This window comes from Parastagonospora nodorum (assembly GCF_000146915.1).
Source record: "Parastagonospora nodorum SN15 chromosome Unknown scaffold_17, whole genome shotgun sequence".
NCBI classification, from domain to species: Eukaryota; Fungi; Ascomycota; class Dothideomycetes; order Pleosporales; family Phaeosphaeriaceae; genus Parastagonospora; species Parastagonospora nodorum.
In genome coordinates this window covers 74,032-95,648 of record NW_001884565.1, presented here as the reverse complement: position 1 = coordinate 95,648, position 21,617 = coordinate 74,032, and the positions used below count along the sequence as shown (strand labels likewise).

The window sequence follows — 21,617 nt, the reverse complement described above, 5'->3', positions numbered from 1 at the left end:
GGCGCTGTCGAGTTTTGTACTTAGACCGTTTCTTGCGTCGCATGTCTTGTCTTCTTGCGCAGTCTCGCTATACTTGTGTATATGGCTGACATTCTTACACTCATTCACATAGACTTGGAATGACTGAATCAATTCCTCATATCCTAAGCAATATCCTGAACTCGTACCATTCTATTTGTAGCTGCATCAGTCAACATCTTAACAGATTGTATTCGTCTTAGGGTCACTTGACGTGACTAGATAGCTTTTGAGATAGGTCGTCCTCGGCCTAGATCAAGGATGTAAGGCTGTAGATCGAGGTCTCCATGCCCCAAAATGTCATATTCATGCTTTTCAGTGTTGTGTAGTTGACGCGGGATCACGCACAATTGCAAACGCGCAAAATTTCCCACATGTTCACAACTTGAAACTTCAATCCCACTTCCCACATCGCACAAATCATCAAACTTGGGCAGCCACCTGACCTACCGTATCTCAACTCGCACACTACACATCGAACAATCATAGCCATGTTGGAGCCTACCCAAATGACACCGCCGCCACATTCGTCGAGGGCGGCGCTTGGGCCCGAATCCGGTCAGTCTTATGCGTCGAGCACACGACCAGAACGATCCAGCGCCTACGAGACATGAACGCGGCGAAAGAGGCCAAGATCGCGAGCCTTCACGTCAAGGCGGTGGAGTTTGAGCTCGAGATGGCGGAGGCTGAAATTGAGCACAAAATGGCTATCAGGGAGATTAAGCGTGAAGAGCGCAGAGCGGTGGAACAGGTTGCGATCGAGCGCAGGATGGAGGAGATGGTGCGCAGAGCGGAGGAGTCGATTGCGAGTGAGAGACAGAGACAGGCTGCTCTGGAGAAGGAGAAAGCGGAAATCCTTGCCTGTCTCTATCAGCGCGAGCAGCGGGATAATGCGATGATCGAGGACTCTGGCGGTTCGCCTAGAAAGAAGTACGTCGATACACTTTGGAAGCGTAGGTAAAATTACTGACTGACTTATAGGCGTAACATGGAGCACGAGGCTGCGGAGGTCACTGAGACTATGGACGAGACGGACTTGGAGGATGGCCATAACTGATATGCTTCTCTGCAGTTGGTGGAACGAGTCTCGTGGGGTAGAGGGATAAAGACACGGAGTTCTGGGACGGAAGTGAATGGACTGTGTATCTGATCGATTTGGTCCCCAGGATAGTACACCATGATCACTCCCCTGATTGGCCTCAAGACTTCTATGCAATACATGCAGCCTCCGAAGGAAGCACTGTGATTACACAAAATGTAATATGAGTATGCAAGAACAGTTCAGATATGGATTGAGATCCTCCAGACTGAGCTGTTAATTCAAGAGACTAGAGAACTTCAACGAGTGATGTGTTACATAGCTCATAGAACGCGGTATGATACGAAAGTCAGAGAAATCGTGGGATGGTACAAATACGTTTCATTTGCATACCTCAATTAATCATCCAAATCATCCTCATACCACTCTCCATACAATTCCCGCTCTATCTTGAGCTATGTCAGAACAATACCCCTACCGCACCGGCACCACCGCTTCCCCCGGTGATGACACAGAAATCGCATGCCTATACGGCCAGCTGAATGAGCTTGCGCAGCAGCGCGATGAGGCAGAGGATGGGGCTGCTGAGCTCAAGGGCAAGCTTCGCGCTGCCAACGTCAAGATCGACCGTCTTGAGGTCAGGGTCGATCGATCCCCGCGGATACGGATCCGAGTACATGGAGAGGGAGATGGCACCTCTGAAGTGCGAAAACCGCACGGTCAAGGAAAAGGCGTCCCGCATGAGTCGCGGATTGGAGGAGGCTGCGCGCAAAGATCGCGAGGCCCAGGCAGCTACAAGGCGCCTGGAGAAGAAGGTGGAGGAGTTGACGAAGAATCTTGGTGGCGTTCGCCTGGCCAGTGATGCCTTCCAGCGTCAGGCTGAGGCTCCCTCTGCTAAGCCACAGCAAGAGCAGGAGCATGCGCTTGGCTCCCGTGGCTCCACTGTCACCGCTCGGGGTGCTGTCAAGAAGCGTGGCGTCGAAGACTTGGTCAATCTACCATCGAGGCCCGCGAAGAAGTATGCGGCTAAAAAGAACTTGCGTAGAGGCGAGGATATGAAGTGAGTCATCCGCCATTCTGTGCTCTTGAGCATTCCACTAATACCTCAAAGTGGGGGTGTAGCGCGGGCTGCAGAGCAGCGGGGAGGAGATAAGATGGAGAAGGAGGATGATGATGATGAGTTATTGTAGCAGTCGGGGTTTCCTGAGACCGTAACCCTTATTTGTGGCGTTCGTGTTTCTACTGCGGGAATAAGTGAGATTGGTGCAAATCCATAATTCAAGCATGCACATTCTCAGACTCTGTGCAGTGTGCATGAAATCTTAATTTAAAGGCAGTTGCATCTTCATGACGTATCATGTTATTATGAAGGTGATTAATTACATCCCATATACTTTACTTATTAGACAAGCAGCAGATTCATTATCAATGCCTTGTTCTTCTTCGATACAATGCCAAAGGGCAGTGTGACCAATGAAAAAAAGTAAAGGTGGTGGTTCAAAAATTTGCAGGCCCAAGCTAACCCACAGTACTGTCAAGATAGGCACTACGGATTCTGTCAAGATAGCCACCGAAGTGTACTTCAAGATTGCACCGCAGTGTCCTTCCGACACTTGATTATCGATCGGGCCCGTGAGGACCAAGAGGTGCACCTCACCACGATTGCTCACCTATAAGCGAGCAAGGCTTGATAGGTGATATGTGCCCCGTCCAGGTTCGAGGAGGATACATCATTGGCTTGCGCCGCTGATTGCTCCTGTCTCTAGGCTAACAGCCAGAAACAGATAGCCGTAATGGGAATCTGTCACTTCTGTTATATCATACTTTCTAAGACCGAGGAACTGCAACACCGTACTGCTCTGGGCCAGCCAGGAACTAGTCGATGCTGTAGCACCTGCGGTAGTCGAATAGTTGATGAGATTGTGCTTGACGAATGTCAGAGGCTCTTGGCGGGACCGACTGTGCTTACAGCACAAGCGAGGACTTTTTCCCCTATCAGTCGAACATGGGCGGTGTTCAGTGGAGAAGAAGAAAGAGGAACGGAGGTCCAAGGGATTAAATACTCGTTGTGCGCTTGGCGTGCGCGCTAGAACACGTGATATCTAATTTACGTCATTTCCCATAGCTGGGAAAGGTCCAGAAGCGAGGTGAAGGAGCACTTTGAGAGGCGGGCCGCTTTTCGGAGTGGACCAGCACACGAGGAACGATACAACCCGCCCGGCATCCCGACTAAGCTAATCAAAAGGTTGAACAGCCCTTGAAAACTTGCGACTAGCTTGGCACTGCTCGCGACTCTCTACGTTGCCCAGACGCCGTTGTAAAGCAACCTCTGGAGCGATCCACAATAGTCCAGAAATGGTCCAAAGCCGACAAAAGCTCCTTGAAGCAGCCCTGAAGGGCACCAAGGCGCAGCTTGCTAAGACCAGAGAGCAAAATGTAGAGCTCTCCGTGAAGCTCGAGGAATCCGAGCGCGAACGAAAGGCCCTGTAACGAGAGGCACAAGAACTGCTTTTGATCGGGAAGCTACGAGACAGCACTGATGAGTCCGGCGAAGAGCCTGGCTTGCAGTATACGGACGACAAATCTCTACTTGCCCGACTCCCTGATGTTCCCTCACACCTGCCACGGATTTCACGATCTACCACGGGACCTAGGTCTTTCGTGTCTCTTGGTGTGACACCAGAAGGGAAAGTAGAATATGTTCCAGATCAGGTACAAAAGCCAACGGGTTTGGACAAGCCAGCTAGAGTAGCGAAGCGCTCACACAGCGAGATCGAGTACGTGACATGTTCAATTTAGACAACACCTGGCTAGTTCAATCATAGACAACCAACAGACAACATCGCAATTTCGTCTACTGAGCGCATAATTTTGTGCATTCGGTGTTACATCAAGAATCGCCGTTGCGATTCCGGGGAGCCATGTCAATCTTGTATCGATAACGATGCCACATGTCGCAGGGCCAGATGCAAGGACTATGATACCGATACATGCAAGCGCCAGAGCTGTCTGCGAGCTCATGCAGAGGATGAAGGCTCATACAAAAACCTGGAATACCTTCCACATATTTCCAAATATGTGGTCAATACATCGGGATCCAAGAAGCGTAAGACGGGAGGTGGTCTTGGCAGGAAGAAAGGGTTGTGAATTGGCAGCCAACATTCAGATGGTCATGCTTGTATCTCGTGAGGTTATTTCGAGCACATAGCCCAAAGGTCTTCAGTACATTCTAGGCGTGCAGTGGCGCGATGAAATGGCTGCGTGTAAACTCAGAGCACAGTATGAATACTTCATCACTAAATTCTTCATCCGAAGATCTCCCCTTCTATGGGCTTCCTAACGTTGATCTTTTCCGTACACTCGACCCGCAACGCCTTCTCTTTCCCGTTCCTCTCTACAGCCCCAAGCCTCACTGCCAAAACGCCCATTTCAACTTCAATATCCCCAGCTGTTACGTTTCCGTCTAGGCCATCGAACATTGGTGCGCCAAAGGCTCGCGCGATCTCTAACGGGTTCAAACTGACGGAGCGGCCGAGGTGCCAGTAGCCATGATATAAGGGCATGGTTGAGAGTATGGAAGTGTATGATACAACCATGCCTAGCGCCACGTATACGACGTGAAGTTCGTACTTCCCTTCCCTGAGCACAAGCGCGCGTTGAAACAATGGCCCACGGGATAGAGAAATGGCAGACACGAGAGTCGCGAAACCCACTTTTTTGAGCTGAAGGCGAGCCAATGCACGAGATGCCGACCACAAAGTTCTCAAGCAGTAAACATCGTTTATTTTGCCAATTGTCGTTCCGCGAAGCAGCCCAGTCCAGAAAGAAATCGCCACCCCTTCGCCGAGAGCGCCGAGCGTCATCAGACAAATGAGAATCTCCATGATCGAGAGATACGTCGGTGGCTGGATACCTGCTGGCCATGACTCCGGCGTCGATTTGTCTGAAGCGTAGAGTAGCGCGGTGCAGGAGCCGGTTAACATACACAGCATCCCCATCGCCATGGCTCCTTTCCATGGAAACCTTCTCATGCACCCCGCTCTCCACGTCCTCTTCAAGTGCCGTGGACTGCGATGGTATTGCTTCGCTTCCTGTCTTGTACCAGCAGACACTCCAACACCTGGCCTTGAGTCGTGAGCTGCAGGTGCGGAGTGGAGGTGCGTAGACTCCGTCCATGGCAAGACTTCTGTGTATGTTTGGCCTCGGTCCCTATTGCTTAAAAGCTGCGATCGGAACCCTAACGTGGATATAGGGGTTTTTGGTGGCGATGGCGTGCGTGAAGGAAATCTGCCGGGCCGGGATAAAGGGTTCTGGGCTGGCGGGCTTGGAGTAGATGATGCTGGCGCCGGGGTATACGTCACAGATGGTGATGAATAGCTTGTAGCTTGCTGCTGACTTCTCATTGGAGAGTGCGTATATTCTTGCGTGGGCGGAGGTCGGTATGCTTGATAGCCGGAGGGTGGTGCGGCGTTTGAGAGAATTGAGACGGCGTCGTCGTCGTTACGATTGTGGTGGGTGTCGTCCTCTGGGGAGACGGGCGATATTGATGTGTAAATCATCTTTACCTCGAATGTGTTATGAGGAAACGACAGATTGACAGCGAGGCGTGAAAACTGTGGTGAGAAATTTGGAGACTCTGGCATGTGTTCTCACAAAAGACCCCATATATGGTATGTCCTGTTGACCCGCAAGACTGATCGTGCGCAACTCTTCCAGAACTGGAACTCTTACACAGTACTCAATACTCTTCGAAAGCGAAGATAGTTTTGCCCGTGTGCCACATTCATATTGCTTCAAGGCTGTCCTGATTCAGAGCCGCTGTCAGATTCTCCAAGAATCAGGGTCCCGCGCCGCAGACGCGATTCCCACACATATGTTGGATGCTGTGCAGTTTCTTCCAATAAAATTGTATTGCGCGCTGCTGAAACGCACTTCATCCACATGCGGTGCGGTTGGGGAGGCTGAGGTGCGCGCCTTAGATCCTTCCCTCACGGCTTTGCCGCAAACATCATGCAGATGTGCTATTTTGGTCACACTGTGCGCCCCGAAAAGCTCTGTGAAACTCTATCAGGCCCGACTTCGAAGGCGTAGTAATTGACTGGTGCGCAATGTCGGACGTGGTTTTGCCTAGTTGTTGGTATTGTCCATTTTCTGCAACATGGGCGCCAACGGTTCTACACGCTCTTAGGTAACATTCGTCCAGGGTATCACCAACGCACCGTCAACCTGGAAGAGAGCCTCGCGTTTGCCGAAACAACGTCGATGAAGTCTGTACGGAAGTGGTGCCGAAGTAGTGCATTCACGCCGGTTATCGATACGGAGTAGTAGACATAGAATCGTTCCGCAATGCCGAGGTCCACTGAGCTCCCCCAACGTTCTTACATGATTGCATACCATGGCCCTCTACGTTCCGCCATGAGACCTTCATAACACTTGAGGAAGTGTCAACCACCACAGAAAGAATGTCGAACACAGTGAAGCCCCCCACAGCCATCCTGTTCGACATCGGCGGTGTAGTTGTACGTTTTCTGGCCCCACACCTGGGCGCACCCCAGACACGCAACGAAGCTAACATTGACAACATAGGTCATCAGTCCGTTCCAAGCAATTCTCGACTACGAAATCGAAAACAAAATTCCCATCGGTTACATCAACTACGCGATCCAAAAAGGTCCACACGATACAGGCGCATGGCAGCTAATTGAGCGCGGTGAGGTCGAACTCAATGACGACTGGTTCGCATCGTTCAAGAAACAACTCACGAAGCCGGAGGTGTGGTCCGAATATCTACAAAAGCAGGTCAAGGATGGCGCAACAGGTCTGGGGCAGCCGATTGAAGGTGGGAAGATTGATGGCCATGGCAAGGGAGTGCCAGACATCGACGCGAAGCGGCTATTCTGGCGCATGATGAAGATAAGCAGAGCGCCAGACCCATATATGTACCCAGCACTCAGAAAGCTCAAGGAGAGTGGTCGATTTGTCCTTGGAGCATTCAGCAACAATGTCACGTTCCCTGAGGGTATCTTGGACGAGGAAGGGCAACTCTTCACGAAGGACCTTATGCATGCGCCCCCGCCAAATCCATACGCAAATGACTCGAAGGATGTGACAACCAACTTTGACATCTTCCTTGGCTCAGCAGCTGTTGGCGTGCGGAAGCCCGACCCAGAGGCGTATAAGCTTTCAGTAAGAGAGATGGACAAGATTGCACAGAAGAAAGGCTTGGGTAGAGTGACAGCTGAAGATACGCTGTTCTTAGATGACATTGGCATCAATCTCAAGTTTGCGAAGAAGACCGGGTTGCGCACGATCAAAGTCAATCTTGGAAGGACAAGAGATGCCGTGCAAGAGCTAGAAAAGCAAGTAGGGTTTTCTTTATTGGACGACAAAGCTAAACTGTAGAAATGGAATGGTAAAGAATGATGAACAAAAACTTCCGGACACTTGCGCTAGAAGCAATAATAACTCTGCGCCTCCTTCAAGTCACCCCAATGCCACCCACCCGAGCCCGCGCTAGTGTCATCGAGTCGAACCATGTCGCCCATACCTATGGGATTCACATTAGTTGTGTCCTGGCATACTCCTCTCCATCAATTTGACTTACATTGCTCGCCTTTGAACATCATGCATATTCCGCACCGCCACCTTGAGCTACAGGCATAGTACTTGTCTCCATTGTCGAGTGTGTTACACTTGCCGTTGGCGTAAAGATAATTTGGGTTCCCAGTGGAGTTCAAGCATCTTTGACATGCCATGTTAGATGTACTAGCTGGAGGGAGTGTTATGATATCTCTGAGGTATACATCGACCGGCGTAGCCATGCTGAGACTGGCGAGCCAGAGGCTAAAGATTGGTATGCTGATGCGGGTCATGATCATCGTGATGGAAGTCAGAATTTGTGGTGAAAATATTCGAAATTGTACAGGTTGCGCGACTGTATTAAGAAGTAGGATACTGAAGGGCGTAACATGACAAAGGAAAGTTAGGGACCAGCTTTCATTTATGTTGTTCGCTCGCTGTGCCTTTGTGTGCTATATAAAGAATGGGGCGTGGCTTACCTGTGTCCAGCGGCTTTGTTGGTCCTCCGCCACACTCACGTCTACCAACAAATAAATTGAGTCACTCAAGTGTTTTCGAAAAGTATGTATTGCCAAATTTTAAGTTGGTAGCTGAAGAAATGGGATCTAGATATACAGTTTGCGGATTCTAGCTAGGCAAGGCGACGATGTCCCGTGTGATGCGATCATTATTCGTCCAAACTTTCTTTCAACTCCAAGCGCGTTGAAAGGTTATTTTTGGTATGCTGCGACGTTGGAAAATCATTCGTAGTCAAGACACGCAGTGCGAGACGGATGCCCATTACGCATCATGTTGAAGACACATACCATAGGTCCTTTAAATTGAGTAACAGATGTCTCTGCATCTAACAGTAAATCCTCTCTTGACATGGCCCTAGCTACGTGGCTGGCACAAGTTTTCTTGGAAAGCTGCTCCTTGAACAGATTCTTCTTCGATCCGAGCAAGGACTGTGTAGACCTCCTAAGTGAGACATTCAAAATCCTCCGGGGGCCTTCGAAGGCGCTGAAGGACCTTTCTGGCTTCTTGTACGCGGTTGGCGTTCAAGAGTCAGCGGCGTGCAAAAGGGCGGGCTGATGGGGTTCAACAAACCATTGTTGCGATGGAGTAAGAGCTTGTGGAGCTTCATAGCTTCCTAGCTCAGCATTTGGATGAGCAGATGGTGTCTGGCATACAGATTGTAGGCATTGGGATCGTGGATCATGGCCTGGGAAAGATGAAATGAGACGAAACACGTGAACCTGCGAAGCTCAGGCTTGCACAGATGTCGTACATTAGCCGTGATGAACGAGCATAGATTTTGGTGGAAACATGAGTCCAATGACATGGGCCAAAAATCAATATTGACGTACAACCTCTCGTGATAGTGCATATTCATTACTTCTGTCCATCTCCTCAGAAGTTTATAGCTGTACTCTCTTCTGCTGCATCCAAGAGAGTTTTCCAAGCAGCTTTCTCGTCCAGGCGAGAAGCTCGCTCGTCTCCAGCCCAGAGCCTCCATTGTTCCTGAATCTGGTAGCCAATAACGTGAGTTCCCTCTACAACTGGCCATCCAAGCTTCTCTGCAAGCTTGATCATTCTGGTACGTCGAGGTTTGAAGCACATGTCAAGCAGTACGCCCTTGCTATCACTCAAGAGGAAACGCTCTAGGATCACGGCTACGTCTTTCTCGGCTTTCGTTTGCGGTTCAAAGTCTGGCACGGTACCAACAATGTAATACGGCGCTTCCAAGCTTTCGGCCTCCTCCAAAGACTTGACGTGGATGATTTTGGGAGTAACAGCCATCTTCTGTGTATCGGTGTTGAGCGCCTCCACCTCCGCAACATCGCGATTTAATACATATATCGTGGGACAACTAAGGTGGCTGCTGAGGGCATAAACGGCTGCGCGGCTAGCGCCTCCGGCCCCAATAACCAGAGCTGATGCCGTGCGGCTAGGACGTGGCCGAGAGCTCTCGTCTCCTTTCTCTAGTAGACATCCCTTGATGCCACGCCAGTCTGTATTTGTCCCAACAATTTTGCCATCCCGGCGGTAGTTGTTGTTGCAAGCTCCGATAGTCGTCGCCAGGTCGTCTAGCTCGTCAAGAAGTGGCATTACAGTGTTTTTGTATGGCATGGTCACGACGAGACCAGCAGTGGATGACTTTCGTGCAAGCGCTGCAACTTCTTCGACAGTGTCGCACTCAGTACTGTGAAAGGTCCACGGAAGACCAAGGGACGTCGCAATCATATTGTGCATTGGTGGGGCAATAGAATGTTTGACACCGATGCCCACAAGGTGTAATGTTTTTGTTTCCGTATTTTCTGTGGCCATTTTTTATGTTGATGGAAGTTTCAGGCCTTAGAAATGGTAGAATCTGGAAAGGTACGTCGTGGTATAAGTTGATGTATTTCACCCCGGTTGGTATGGAACATGATTTAAGCGGTGGGGTGCTTCCCCCCACATTCTAGTGGGAGATTGTTTACCATAGCCGAACAAGTATGTCCGCCCGCACGAACGTGAATCTTCACAAACGGGCCCTAACAAACCTTGTCACTATCGGGTTCGTAAGATCGGCATTTAAAAATCTATCTTAAGTTCGCCTGAACTGCATTGATTCATCTCCATGACATACGTTCCAAGCTTGACGGAGTGAGGAGATAGAGACAAGCACTTTGTTGCTATGCAAGTGCCTAAGCTAGACTTAAAGAAACTTACTTCAATTCACTCAGATGGACACAAATGCCTCGCCTATTACCAGAAGGCGACGATGGGTGTGACAGTCATTAAAGATATTCCAGGATACTGTAGACATGTAGGCACGCCTGCTAGAAATATGACCATTTGTCGGCAATCGGTGGCTTGGGTAGAGGAAGAATAAATAGAGACAGGAATTACATGTATATGTTGCTCATGTGTATGAATGGTTTGCGTAGACATGCGGCCTATACAGTGGTGTGTGAGATCTATCATGAGTAATCATCCAGCGATTACTTTAAGTTAAGCTTGTTGACCAATTTCGCCCAGGAAGCCATTCCCCGCCGCGCATGTTCTGTTGGCACATGCTCTCCCTCTTCAGACATTGTTCTCGAGAACAATTCCATGGAGATGAATCCCTCATAGCCCATGTCATGAATGATCGCCCGTGCGATATCCTCCACCGGAAGGTACGCCCCTCGATCTTCTTCGTACGCAAATGCTCTGGCGTTTCGCGACCAGCTCATCCGTGGTGGCTGACCAGAAGTGTAGAAAGGGTGGCCTTCAACCAGTGGCGAGGTCATCCGCTCCGCGTCCACCACCTGAATATAAAACACCTTCTTCAAATCCACCTGTTGAACCATCTGACGAATAGATTCCTTGAAGTCTGAATCAGCATTTGCTGTCTTGCCATCCACTGTTGTGGGATCGGCCCAAACACGCCCGGCAATATTAAATGTGTCGAGGCATAGGCCGAAATTCGGACGATCCACTTGTTTGACAACTTCCCACGCTTTGTCCCAGGTGTCGATATGCGTGCTCCAGCAAAGATTCTCGTATGCGAAACGAACCTGAGGCTCTTCACGTAGTCCCAAATCCGCCAGCTTTCGTAGGTCGCCGACAATGACATTCATATCTCCCGTGAGCTGATCAATGGGTAGGAAGTTGGCCGGGATCTGAATTGTTGCGGTCTTCAGCTCTTTCACGATGCGGAACCAGACATGGATCTTGTCGATAAGCTTTTCATGCTTCTGGCGATCCAATAACCCCTCATAAAAGAGAAATGGTTGCAACCCGATTATTTGGAGCCCTGCTACCTGACACATTTCGTGAATCTGGCGGGCAGCTTCGACGAGATTTTCAGGGGTGGGGCTTTCGCATTTGGAAAGCTTCTTGGCCATGTATTCAAGGTCCTCATACGAAAATTTCAATTCCTTTGAAGCCTTGCTGACCTGCCACCCTGATCTTGTTGTCAAGTTCGTGAACCCATGCGCGCCCCAGAGAGGCGGACATGATCGCTGGCTGGAAAACAGCCATAATGTCTCAGCAAAGAATCCAAGAAGGCGTTCTCAAATTAACGATAATCTAGAAGACTAGAGTAAGGAGGCGACGATTGTCCGTCTAAGAGCCGAAGAGGTGGTAAAATCCAGCTTCGCATTTGGTCGTGGCAGAGTTGCAATTCCGGTAACGTTAGGGCGACTCCGAAAATCCCCACTTGGGGAAGTTCGTAAGTTGCGTCCTTCCGGGTAAGGTATTACCCCAAGTTAGCGCTTTGTTGGTTTCTACCTCGATTTCCTAGTATGAACCGTCGCGCTATTACAGCACAATTGTTCACTCGAACCCATCTTATTCAAGTTCACTTGCAGCAAATGCCCGAGCTCCCCTCAAACCACAATGGCCATGGTCAGACAGAAGATGAAGCAGCCGAAGCAAAAGCGAACCTCAACTTCTTCATCTTCGGCAACAACATATCGCACACTCTCACCTCACATGCACAATGCGGCGTTCGCAAAACTCCGGTATCCTAGGCACTACACGATCTACGAAACAAAGGCTGTCGATGAGAGCGTCGAACGTCTGATGAGACAATCTAATCTTGGGGGGCACCTCCGTTACGTTCCCACATAAACTCCAGATTGGAAAGTTTGTCGACGTGATCACACCGCGGGCAGCCAGCGTCGGTGCGGTCAACACGGTTGTGGTCAAAGAAGGGAGTATTGGAGGGCGTTAATACGGATTGGTCAGGCATCCGATCTTGTGTTGTCAAGAATCGTCTACCGGACATTGAGTCGTCGACGGCTGTCGTCTTGGGTGCGGGTGGAGCGGCGCGTGCAGTTTGCTATGCGTTAGAGACGTTGAGAGTCAAGAATGTTATTATTGTCAATCGCAGCCGTTCAAATGCTGAAGGAAAATGACAATGCATTTTCCCGGGTTATCAACACAAGTGTGTACCCAGTTGGACGATGTACGTTCGGTTGCAAAAACACCCAGTGCGGGTTGTTGTGGGGCGTATTCCCGCCGATGACCTTACCGAAGAAGGCGTACCATCTAATCTATTTTCTGGAGCTGAGTCAGGTGCTCTGGTAGAGATGGCATATCGGCCTTTGGAGACTAGACTGATGAAGGTAGCTTCAAGGTACTCGGCATGGCGAGTTTTTAAGGGTATGCATGTGCTGAGGGAGCAGGCGTACGCCCAATTTGAGCTTTGGACCGGCGAGCAATGAAGTGGACGTGATAGTCATCAACCCGGCGGCGTTTACGCATAGAGGTGTTGCGATTCGAGATGCTTTGCTGGAGGTGGATATACCGTTTATCGAGATACATGTTACGAATACGCATGCGAGAGGAGTGTTTAGCCACCATAGTCATCTGTCGAATAAGACGGAGGCGGTGATTATGGGGATGGGGAGGTTTGTGTATGTTGTGGCTGTTGAGCACGCGGTGAAGAATGTTAAGTCGAGACGGCGGTGAGGATGTGTGGAATGGAAGGCCGTCTGTCTGTTTTGCGTGGATCAAAATTTGCAATGCGGATGAGACTGGACCTCCGAATTATCCTAACAATATTAAACTCTTCTCTGTATTGGCAGGACTTACTTTGTGATGCCTCTGATGCTATAGTATGGACATGGATCGCCTCGTCTTATTTAGTCGTCTCTGATAAGAAGTCCAACATGAAGATTTGCGGAAGAATAAGTATTAATGATGATAGTAATACACGGTGTCAACAATGTCGCTAAAAACCTAGTCCTCGATGGCAAATTCGTCACTCCTCCGTTCATGCACCTCCCCAGGCCCAAAGATGTCCGGGTTCCTATTCTTCAGAGCCGCAATCTGACTCTCCTTGAATATCTGGAACGTAGCAGGGTCGTCTCTTTCCAGATTCTGCAGCTCCGCAGCATTTTCAACTACGTTGTTGAACGCCTTCTCCCAGCCTACACCCTCGATCATGTGACGCATTTCATCACCACTGTAATTGTGGAAATACATGCGTAGCGAGCGAAGATGCTCAGGGAGGCCATGATCGTCCATGGTACCGGAGAGGAAGGCAGGATTGTTGTGCGGCTCGTCTCCAGAAGAGGAGTTTGGACGGCTAGGGTTCAAGAGGCCGGTGCGGACGCGGTGTCCAAAGCGATGAAGTCGGCCTTCTTCCTGAGACATGTGGCGTGAAGCAAGAGATACGTCGGAGTTGTGCCTTGACCGTAGAGTAAGACCTTCTTCCTCGTCGGAGTCTTGGTTGGCGATGTCTGTGATGCTATTGTCGAGAGTTGGGACCTTGGAGATGGGAGGTGAGTTGCTCGGCATGGAGCCCGAGGAGCTATTAATGGAGTGAGTATCAGAAGGCTGCAGGCGTGTTTCGGGATATTCGTCCTCGAAGCGCTGAATCATGCCTTGAAGAGTCTGATCGAGGAAAAGCAGGCGGCCTGTGGCTGCGTTAGCAAAGAAGTCCGCAGGACCAGTTCTACTAGAAGCCTTACGATATCCCATATCACTACCACTCTTAGCTTCCCTGATTAATGCTGGCTGAATCCTTGCCCGAGTGTTGCGTGCTGTCTCGAGCAGGTTTTTGGACATTGCCCTTGCCTTGCCCGGTTCTTCGAAGTAGTCGGCTCGGCTTCTTGTGGGGGTGTTGGCTCCACTAGCAGGCAGGGATACTATACCCAAGTCGGTTGCTTTGTGAGACAGACAATAGCTCAGGGCTTTGGCGATGCCAGTACCACCAACAATATAATCATTGTCCGGCGCGGAAGACATACTTTCCGGCTCGTAGTTCGTGTCATCGTTCCCGACAAGCTGCATGAGAATTTGAGGCAACTCGACGGGCTTAGGAGCCGCGTTGAGCTCTGGAACTTCGTTGATTGACTCAATGTTACGTAGACAGTATGCGACGACTTGCTTAGCAAGTGCTCTGACAATCTCGTTCGATTCTGGGGACGGCACATCAATGTCCACACATATCAGAGAGCGAGACAGCTTCGCGGCTAGTGTGAGCGATGCGTAAAGTGCCGCTGCCTCCTCCTGTGTTTCTTCGTCCGTGGCGTTGGCGACTCTTGTCAACTCTGGATTTTCGAGGACGTTGATGTGCGCAATTTGAGGGCAATCTGGCAGGATCTCTGCAATTGCAATGGCATCCTCGGGTTTCAGATCTACATCCGCCAGATGTATACGCTTTAGCTCTTTGAACATGGGCATGTACTTTCTGATCAGACACAACGAGGAGCTATGTGAGAATAGGCCCTTGTTGTGGGATAAATCGAGGAATCGGAAGCTGGGCATGGTAATCAACGCTGGAAACAACATCTTCAGCGACTCTGGCGTAAGCCCGGTATCTTGTAGACACAACGCCCAAGTGGGAACGTGTTTGCCAAGGCCTTCGCAAAGTTGAGGTATCCAACTCCCGCAGACATCATTGCCACCAAGGTCAATTCCCTGGCAGACCCCAGAGCGGATGTAGTGGAGAACGTGTTCCAACCCTTGGCTGTCGATATCATTTGTAGCGAGTCCCAGTCGCTGGACACACTGATGATACAGGCCGTCGATGATTTTTCTGATGCTTGACGAGGTCAATGAGCATTCGCCCAGCACAAGTTCTTGTAGTGTAGAACCTCCCAGGCGCTCAGCAATAGCCTTGGACATGATTTCCGCGACGTCTCTAGACCGTGCTTCGTTCGTGGGCACGGTGCCTTGTGGTGTTTCTGTTACTGGCGACGAAACCTGGGCGCGGGGGCGTGGGAACGGTATCATCGAAACGTCGATAGCAACGATGGATTTACACATGTAGATAAACAGTGCTATATGCTTCCAGCCTTCGGCAGTGATCTTGGGGTTGTTCTTGAGAACAAGCTTCTTGATAGCGCAGCCGTGGTCGCCTGTTGCTTGATTAGATCCGTTCTGTACCGGCGTAGATGTCGACCGTCTGGGACCGTCTGGTAATTTCGCAGCCAGTAACCCAGCCAAGATGACCCTAACCTTCTCATCGTTAAGATCCGCGTCTTCGAGGAAAAGCTTCTTTACGGGCACAATGGCAAGCCAGTCGGATAGCGTCAAAACATCAGCGAGCTGCAAGCGCGAGCCCGTAAGATCGAGGCTGGTGACCACACCTGGATGCGCAAGCGAACAGGCGGACGGAGAGGATAGTTGATCACATATACGTTTCAAAATGGGCGATTCGCGCAATTGGCAGCATCTCCGGTAAATGCGCAGGGGATCTATCGTTGGACGGTCCTGGGACTTGGGCGGTGTCACTGCAGTTGTGGCAGGTACACCCTCGACACTGCCATGGTCGCTTTCTCTAGTGAACTCGATTGGTATTGAGCCGTTCTCCTCGGCTTTGCGGCGCTTCTTCTCCTTCCTCTCCTTGCGTTCCGCCTCAGATCGCTTCTTCTTCTCCTTTTTGTGGCTGTTCTCCTTCTTTTCCTCGTCCGGCACCGTGCCCTCTGGGTTCGGATCGCTCTCGTTGCCAAGACTCTCCTGCGCAACGGCGACTACACCGTCCTTCTCCTTCTCTTCGACCACGGCTGCTGGATGCTTGAGCGCCTCGCCTTCGCCGCGCTCCTTGAGTTTCTTCTCTTTGCGCTTCTTGTTCCTGTCGTCCACATCCACATCGTCTTTGTACCTCGGCCCTCCGGCAATTTCGACATCTACGCAGAAAGCGACCTTGCGCAGTTTGCTCGTATCCAGCTCGGGCACCAGGCAGCGGTTGCGGTTCGGATCGACGTTCATGACCTTCCTAGGGCACATGCCACCGTTGGGGTACACTTTGCCAGCCGTACCGACCTGAGTACCCGATGACAGCCGTCGCAACGCACTCGACAGGAACGAGGCCTTGGGCGGCTGAGGCACGTACGGCTCAAGGCCATTTTGGCCACCAGTCGACGCTGCTTGGATGCCGTTCAGCGCCCCGTTGGCGGAAGGCGAGATTCCATTGGTGCCATTCGCGGGCGCGGGCGAGCCTTGGGCCTGGGCATGGGTTGTCTGGGCCGGCGGGTTCTGCGACGAGAACTTGGAGCTGATGCTGGATATCCACGACGTGCTGCGGATCCTGCCCTTGGAGTCTGGTGGTGTCAAGCTGCCCGGCTTCTCCGCGCTGCCTCGGCTAAGCAGGGTCGGTCGCTTGGGGGGTATCTTCTGGGGCGGCGTCGTCGTCGGACTTGGTTGCGAGTTTTGCGCGGCGGGTTTCTGGGGCGCTGGCACCGTCAAGGGCGCGGGCTTGGTGGTGGGAACAGCGTCATGGTGGTTCTGCTGCTCGCGCTCGTCGTGGTGGGGCTGGGCGGGGAGGCCGCCATGCGACGACGTCTTTGGGGGCGCGTCCCTCGTCAGGCCGGGCGAAGAGGGCGCCTGCTGGCGATGGTGGTGATCTATCAGACGGGCGCTGTTAGTCTGGCCCTCGCATCTTCAGCGTCACTTGGCTCCAGCGGCCAGCGGAGCCTCCGGGTAAGCGGCTCTCACCTCTAGTAGAATGATGCAGCCACGATACGTCGACGCCGTGGATGTCTTCCATTGCCGCCGCCGTGTCGTGCGGTGCTTGAACTGCCGTCATTGCGAGAATGCGAACGTCGCCATGTGTCGCGGGTGAATGCCGTTGGTCAGTGACGCGGAAGCCGCGGGGGTTATGGCTTTACGAGCTTCGATCGCCGCCGGACTTGATTGGAAATTGTTGCGTGATACTGCCGGCGCCCGGAATCACCACCTGCTACCAAGACTGCGCAGATTTGTGTGCAGGCTCAGAGAAGACATGCGACAAGATTCATGCTTCTTGATTCGTGCCATTTTCGGCTCCAACGACGTGATGGGTGGGCCTCCGACAGGTCTCAGGCTGTTCGCGAGGATCCGTATGACGAAAGCGTCGGCGGCATCGGACGGCTCTTCATCTCCAATGCTCACCTATACGGCCCGCATTCTTTGACCCTTATACCTTACCGACCAGTGTCAGCGACTGCGACTCTTTTGCTATTGTACCTAGCGCAGCACTCCTCTACAGTGCCCGTTGCCTTGCACGTCTTTGTTGCCGATGCGCCGCGCCGATCAAAAAGCTGACTGGTGAAGGACTTTTTCGAGCTGCTAGCTGACTGTGCGTTCGCGTTCGCGCTGGCGTTGAAACAGCGACATCGTCTAGATCACTTGCTGGCCAAGTGATTGGAAACGTTGGGAAACGTCATGCAAACTTAAAACATCACATGTAGCCTTCTAATAGCAAGCGCGTGTTGTATCTTACTGTTTCGATTTGCCTTCTGCACTTGACCCTATGAGTCAACAACTGGTTTATGCTGTTGCCTTGCATATGAGGAAGCTATGTCTATTGTCTACTGTATCGCTGCTACAAGTTATCAGCTACAACAGAAAGCGAAGGTGCAACAAGTAGCTGTGCATCATACAGCTTCACGCTATCAGATGCTACTGTCAACTTTCCATCCAAGTCGGCAACAGCATGTGCAAGGGAAGGGCGGAATGAACTAACGAATATCACATCATCGTCATCATCATCATCATCACACACGCTGGGTCAAAGTACTGGCTTATGGTAGCCAACTGCAGCATGCCATCTCATCATCTCATTAGAGTCGTGGAAGGCTATCTACAGCACCGAAACAGGTATCATTCCAATCCGTGCCCAGACGCCGGATGCCGTGCTTTTGTCATCATCAAACGTTACCGAAGGACAACTTATGCCTTGAGCTCGGCAATCTTCCTCTGGACGCGCTCCTCCTTCTCGGCCTTGCTGAGCTTGACGCTCCTGTACTTCTTGGACTCGGCCTTCCACTCCTCCTTGGTCTTCTTGTTGTCCGACTCTTCCTTCTTCCAGGGGTCCTCACGGATCTGCTTGTGGGCATCCTGGTAGAGCTCCTCAAGACCATCGGCCTCAAGGTCGTCGTCGATGTAGCCGCTGAATTGGGACTTGTAGCGCTCCTCGTCATCGTCGGCGAGGGTCTCCATGTACTCAGCGACGTGGCCAGCGAAAATGTACTTGCGAAGGGTCTCAGCATCGAGCTCCTTGCCCTCAATGTCGTAACCGGGGAAGCGGTTCTCGGAGTGAGGAATGAATACACCACCGTCGGAGCAGCCCTTCATGGCACCGAAGACACGGGCACCAGTAGAAGTGCGGACGAGACCGACATCCAAGAAGACCTTGAAGGGGCGGCGCTCCTCACCGTCGACCTCAGCAGCCTCGGTGAGGGTGAACTCACCGTCAGCCTCCTCGACACCGACGAAGTCCTCGTCCATCTCGAGCTTCTTGAGGGTGCGGCGAGCGAGAAGGAGACCGGTGGCGTAGGCGGCGGACCAGTTGGTGAGACCGTGGGTGATGCCGTAGGGCTTTAGCTCGTGAGCGCTGCAAAATCTGTTAGCCAATTCCCTGCCATATTGCAGTGCGCAAAACGTACTATGCGGCCATGAAGACCTTGTCACCGCCCAATCTCGGAGTGGACGATCTGGGCGACGATGTCCTTGTTGGTGAAGCGGACGACGAGACGGTACTTGGGCGCATTGTACTTGTTCTTCGCCTGAGTGATCAACCTCTTACGGGCATAGTAATCGGCTGCGCACAGTCAGTAGCTGGTTTCGAGGGAGACTTGGAGAGATAACTTACTCTTGCCCTGGCGGCGGCGCTTGTACTTCACTTGGTACCGCGAGAAGTAGGCGTCATTCTTTTGGAGTTTGGACTTATCTCAGAGTCAGCGATTGACGCTTCAAACCCGCATTCGAAGCAACTCGCGAAGACTCTACTCGACTGGCGTCGAAGCGGGGGATCCCATCATGAAGATGGGCAGAGCAATGCTACGAGCATTCGAGGTGTATACTTACGAAAGGCATCTTGACCGGCTGTTCTCCTTGTCGTACTTGAGGATGGCTGCGGGAGGAAAGTTCGTGGTCCTGGCCCGCGATATGAATATCGACGTGGCCCGTGCTGAATGTGGGCGTTAGCGCGGTGCTCCAGTCGCGACTCCCGCTTTCGAGGTGGGTGACCAGGAACGCCATGACATCTGTACATGGGAGTCTTGAGAGGTACCAGACGTCTCTGCCATTACTGATGCTGATACATTGGGATACAGTACTCCATGCTGCATGCACTCAGATTAGCTAGACGATTTACACTGCGCTCAGGCTTTGCCATTTTGTATTATGTAGAAGAAACATGCGTGCCTACCATTACCGGAGATTGCTGTGCAGCAATTGTTTGGCGTGAGATCTACGACTTGGCTCAGTGCTCGCTTTTTCCTCCGGTATCAATATGTAAACACCTGCTGAAATTGCAGCTCTCAAGTCTGTTCAGCACGAGCATTGAAGAGCAGCAAGTACCTAGGGTCCGTGCCACCCCGCCAACAACGTCAACCCCACGAGGCACCGAGCACCATCAATCGTCAGCTTGTCAACACCAATTATAACCACCGCCTTTACACTCCAAGCTCTAGACAGCATGTCCGAAGTACCCATTGGTATGTTGAGCTATTGCCTCATTAAAAAAGAGCTCTGCTGATGCGACGCCTAGTGCTTGACGGCGGAACCGGCTTCCTTAAGGCAGGCTACGCAGGCCAGGTCGGTCTCCCTCGCGATCGCATACTTACTATCAGAACGCACGAAGCTGACTAGCCCTTGTCTCAGAACTTCCCCGATCACCAGTACCCGTCCATTGTCGGCCGCCCAATCCTGCGAACGGAAGAGCGCGATGGCGGAGACATCCAGCTCAAGGACATCATGTGCGGAGACGAGGCGGCGGCGGCGCGCTCTATGCTCCAAATCACCTACCCCGTATGTGGTTACTCAAGAACTGTTGAGGGTAGCCTCAGTGTACGCTAACGCTGTCTCACCCTCGACAGATGGAGAACGGTATCGTCAAGCGCTGGGATGACATGCAACACCTCTGGGACTACACATTCCTCGAGAAGATGAAACTAGACCCCACCGGACGCAAGATCCTGCTCACCGAACCGCCCATGAACCCTCTGAAGAACCGAGAGACAATGTGCGAGGTCATGTTCGAGCGCTATGGCTTTGGAGGCGTGTACGTGGCTATTCAGGCTGTATTGGCATTGTACGCGCAGGGCTTGTCGTCGGGTGTGGTAGTCGACTCAGGAGATGGTGTCACACATATTGTCCCTGTCTACGAGAGCACTGTTCTCAACCACCTTACGCGCCGCCTTGACGTTGCTGGGCGCGACGTCACACGCAACCTCATTGCGCTACTGCTACGAAGAGGATACGCACTCAACCGAACCGCCGATTTTGAGACTGTCCGCCAGATTAAAGAAAAGCTATGTTACGTATCGTACGACCTCGAGCTCGACCAGCGCCTCAGCGAAGACACAACGGTACTCGTTGAGTCGTACACCCTTCCAGATGGTCGGGTCATCCGAGTAGGCAGTGAGCGTTTCGAAGCACCCGAGTGTCTGTTCCAGCCGCATCTTGTGGACGTTGAGCAGCCTGGTATCGCCGAGTTCTTGTTCAACACAATCCAATCCGCCGAGGTCGATGTCAGGAGCAGTCTGTACAAGGCGATTGTGTTGAGTGGTGGAAGCAGCATGTATCCAGGTCTTCCCAGTCGGTTGGAGAAGGAACTGAAGCAGCTGTGGCTCACCAGGATATTGGGCGGAAACCCAGAGCGATTAAACGTATGTTGCGCTTGCCCATTATGCATGGCTATACTGACGGGAATTGCAGAAATTCAAAGTCCGCATCGAAGATCCACCACGGCGACGCCACATGGTCTTCCTTGGTGGGGCTGTGCTCGCAAACATCGTAAGTAGTCGTGAACCATCTGACTCGAACATATGCTTACTCTACGCAGATGGCCGACAAGGAGGACATGTGGATATCAAAGGCGGAATGGGAGGAGCAGGGTTCACGAGCCTTGGAGAAGTTGGGTGCGAGATGAGCATAAGAAGGACGAAGCTAGGCTTGTGGTTGATCATCACAATACATTTTGGCAAACAAAAACCTATGTCGCTGCCCATGTGCCAAGCATGGCGTTCTGCATCTCATTCCTCGGCTGTGGTCTATCACACTAACAAGCTCAATTATGGCGCACTCTCATCAC

General features: G+C 51.7%; 12 protein-coding genes across 12 annotated transcripts; 6 read left to right on the top strand and 6 right to left on the bottom strand.

Annotated features, from left to right (window-relative positions):
- Positions 1 to 628: 628 nt before the first annotated feature.
- SNOG_10419 (hypothetical protein) lies at positions 629 to 1,075 on the top strand (the record flags this gene model as incomplete). Its single annotated transcript, XM_001800638.1, has 2 exons — positions 629 to 948; positions 1,000 to 1,075. 2 exons carry the CDS (start codon positions 629 to 631, stop codon positions 1,073 to 1,075), a joined length of 396 nt encoding a protein of 131 aa, XP_001800690.1.
- Positions 1,076 to 1,514: 439 nt separating this feature from the next.
- On the top strand, positions 1,515 to 2,121 carry SNOG_10418 (hypothetical protein; the record flags this gene model as incomplete). The annotated part of the gene is made up of 2 exons (XM_001800637.1): positions 1,515 to 1,694; positions 1,762 to 2,121. The coding sequence occupies 2 exons, from the start codon at positions 1,515 to 1,517 to the stop codon at positions 2,119 to 2,121; spliced, it is 540 nt and encodes a 179-aa protein (XP_001800689.1).
- Positions 2,122 to 3,412: 1,291 nt separating this feature from the next.
- On the top strand, positions 3,413 to 4,204 carry SNOG_10417 (hypothetical protein; the record flags this gene model as incomplete). Its single annotated transcript, XM_001800636.1, has 3 exons — positions 3,413 to 3,543; positions 3,712 to 3,834; positions 4,018 to 4,204. 3 exons carry the CDS (start codon positions 3,413 to 3,415, stop codon positions 4,202 to 4,204), a joined length of 441 nt encoding a protein of 146 aa, XP_001800688.1.
- A 158-nt stretch (positions 4,205 to 4,362) lies between these two features.
- On the bottom strand, positions 4,363 to 5,616 carry SNOG_10416 (hypothetical protein; the record flags this gene model as incomplete). Its single annotated transcript, XM_001800635.1, has 2 exons — positions 4,363 to 5,000; positions 5,043 to 5,616. 2 exons carry the CDS (start codon positions 5,614 to 5,616, stop codon positions 4,363 to 4,365), a joined length of 1,212 nt encoding a protein of 403 aa, XP_001800687.1.
- Positions 5,617 to 6,519: 903 nt separating this feature from the next.
- On the top strand, positions 6,520 to 7,459 carry SNOG_10415 (hypothetical protein; the record flags this gene model as incomplete). The annotated part of the gene is made up of 2 exons (XM_001800634.1): positions 6,520 to 6,576; positions 6,644 to 7,459. The coding sequence occupies 2 exons, from the start codon at positions 6,520 to 6,522 to the stop codon at positions 7,457 to 7,459; spliced, it is 873 nt and encodes a 290-aa protein (XP_001800686.1).
- A 47-nt stretch (positions 7,460 to 7,506) lies between these two features.
- Positions 7,507 to 7,878, bottom strand: SNOG_10414 (hypothetical protein; the record flags this gene model as incomplete). The annotated part of the gene is made up of 2 exons (XM_001800633.1): positions 7,507 to 7,604; positions 7,662 to 7,878. 2 exons carry the CDS (start codon positions 7,876 to 7,878, stop codon positions 7,507 to 7,509), a joined length of 315 nt encoding a protein of 104 aa, XP_001800685.1.
- Positions 7,879 to 9,028: 1,150 nt separating this feature from the next.
- Positions 9,029 to 9,862, bottom strand: SNOG_10413 (hypothetical protein; the record flags this gene model as incomplete). Its single annotated transcript, XM_001800632.1, has 1 exon — positions 9,029 to 9,862. One exon carries the CDS (start codon positions 9,860 to 9,862, stop codon positions 9,029 to 9,031), a length of 834 nt encoding a protein of 277 aa, XP_001800684.1.
- A 740-nt stretch (positions 9,863 to 10,602) lies between these two features.
- SNOG_10412 (hypothetical protein) lies at positions 10,603 to 11,626 on the bottom strand (the record flags this gene model as incomplete). Its single annotated transcript, XM_001800631.1, has 2 exons — positions 10,603 to 11,340; positions 11,510 to 11,626. 2 exons carry the CDS (start codon positions 11,624 to 11,626, stop codon positions 10,603 to 10,605), a joined length of 855 nt encoding a protein of 284 aa, XP_001800683.1.
- A 357-nt stretch (positions 11,627 to 11,983) lies between these two features.
- Positions 11,984 to 12,170, top strand: SNOG_10411 (hypothetical protein; the record flags this gene model as incomplete). The annotated part of the gene is made up of 2 exons (XM_001800630.1): positions 11,984 to 12,108; positions 12,143 to 12,170. The coding sequence occupies 2 exons, from the start codon at positions 11,984 to 11,986 to the stop codon at positions 12,168 to 12,170; spliced, it is 153 nt and encodes a 50-aa protein (XP_001800682.1).
- Positions 12,171 to 13,330: 1,160 nt separating this feature from the next.
- On the bottom strand, positions 13,331 to 17,126 carry SNOG_10410 (hypothetical protein; the record flags this gene model as incomplete). Its single annotated transcript, XM_001800629.1, has 3 exons — positions 13,331 to 15,687; positions 15,739 to 16,944; positions 17,036 to 17,126. The coding sequence occupies 3 exons, from the start codon at positions 17,124 to 17,126 to the stop codon at positions 13,331 to 13,333; spliced, it is 3,654 nt and encodes a 1,217-aa protein (XP_001800681.1).
- Positions 17,127 to 18,099: 973 nt separating this feature from the next.
- On the bottom strand, positions 18,100 to 19,422 carry SNOG_10409 (hypothetical protein). The gene is made up of 4 exons (XM_001800628.1): positions 19,388 to 19,422; positions 19,173 to 19,245; positions 18,967 to 19,121; positions 18,100 to 18,914 (listed from the first exon to the last, which is right to left on the bottom strand). Exons 3-4 carry the CDS (start codon positions 19,068 to 19,070, stop codon positions 18,251 to 18,253), a joined length of 768 nt encoding a protein of 255 aa, XP_001800680.1. The 5' UTR covers positions 19,071 to 19,121; positions 19,173 to 19,245; positions 19,388 to 19,422; the 3' UTR covers positions 18,100 to 18,250.
- A 578-nt stretch (positions 19,423 to 20,000) lies between these two features.
- Positions 20,001 to 21,455, top strand: SNOG_10408 (hypothetical protein; the record flags this gene model as incomplete). The annotated part of the gene is made up of 6 exons (XM_001800627.1): positions 20,001 to 20,019; positions 20,073 to 20,119; positions 20,174 to 20,332; positions 20,401 to 21,192; positions 21,242 to 21,319; positions 21,369 to 21,455. The coding sequence occupies 6 exons, from the start codon at positions 20,001 to 20,003 to the stop codon at positions 21,453 to 21,455; spliced, it is 1,182 nt and encodes a 393-aa protein (XP_001800679.1).
- Positions 21,456 to 21,617: the final 162 nt, after the last annotated feature.

Bases quoted from the DNA above. Each gene is read 5' to 3' on its own strand.
- SNOG_10409 (XM_001800628.1), bottom strand. From the start codon at position 19,070: ATGCGCCCAAGTACCGTCTCGTCGTCCGCTTCACCAACAAGGACATCG. The intron at 18,915-18,966 runs GTACGTTTTGCG...CAGATTTTGCAG, and splicing joins AAGGTCTTCATGGCCGCATA to CGCTCACGAGCTAAAGCCCT.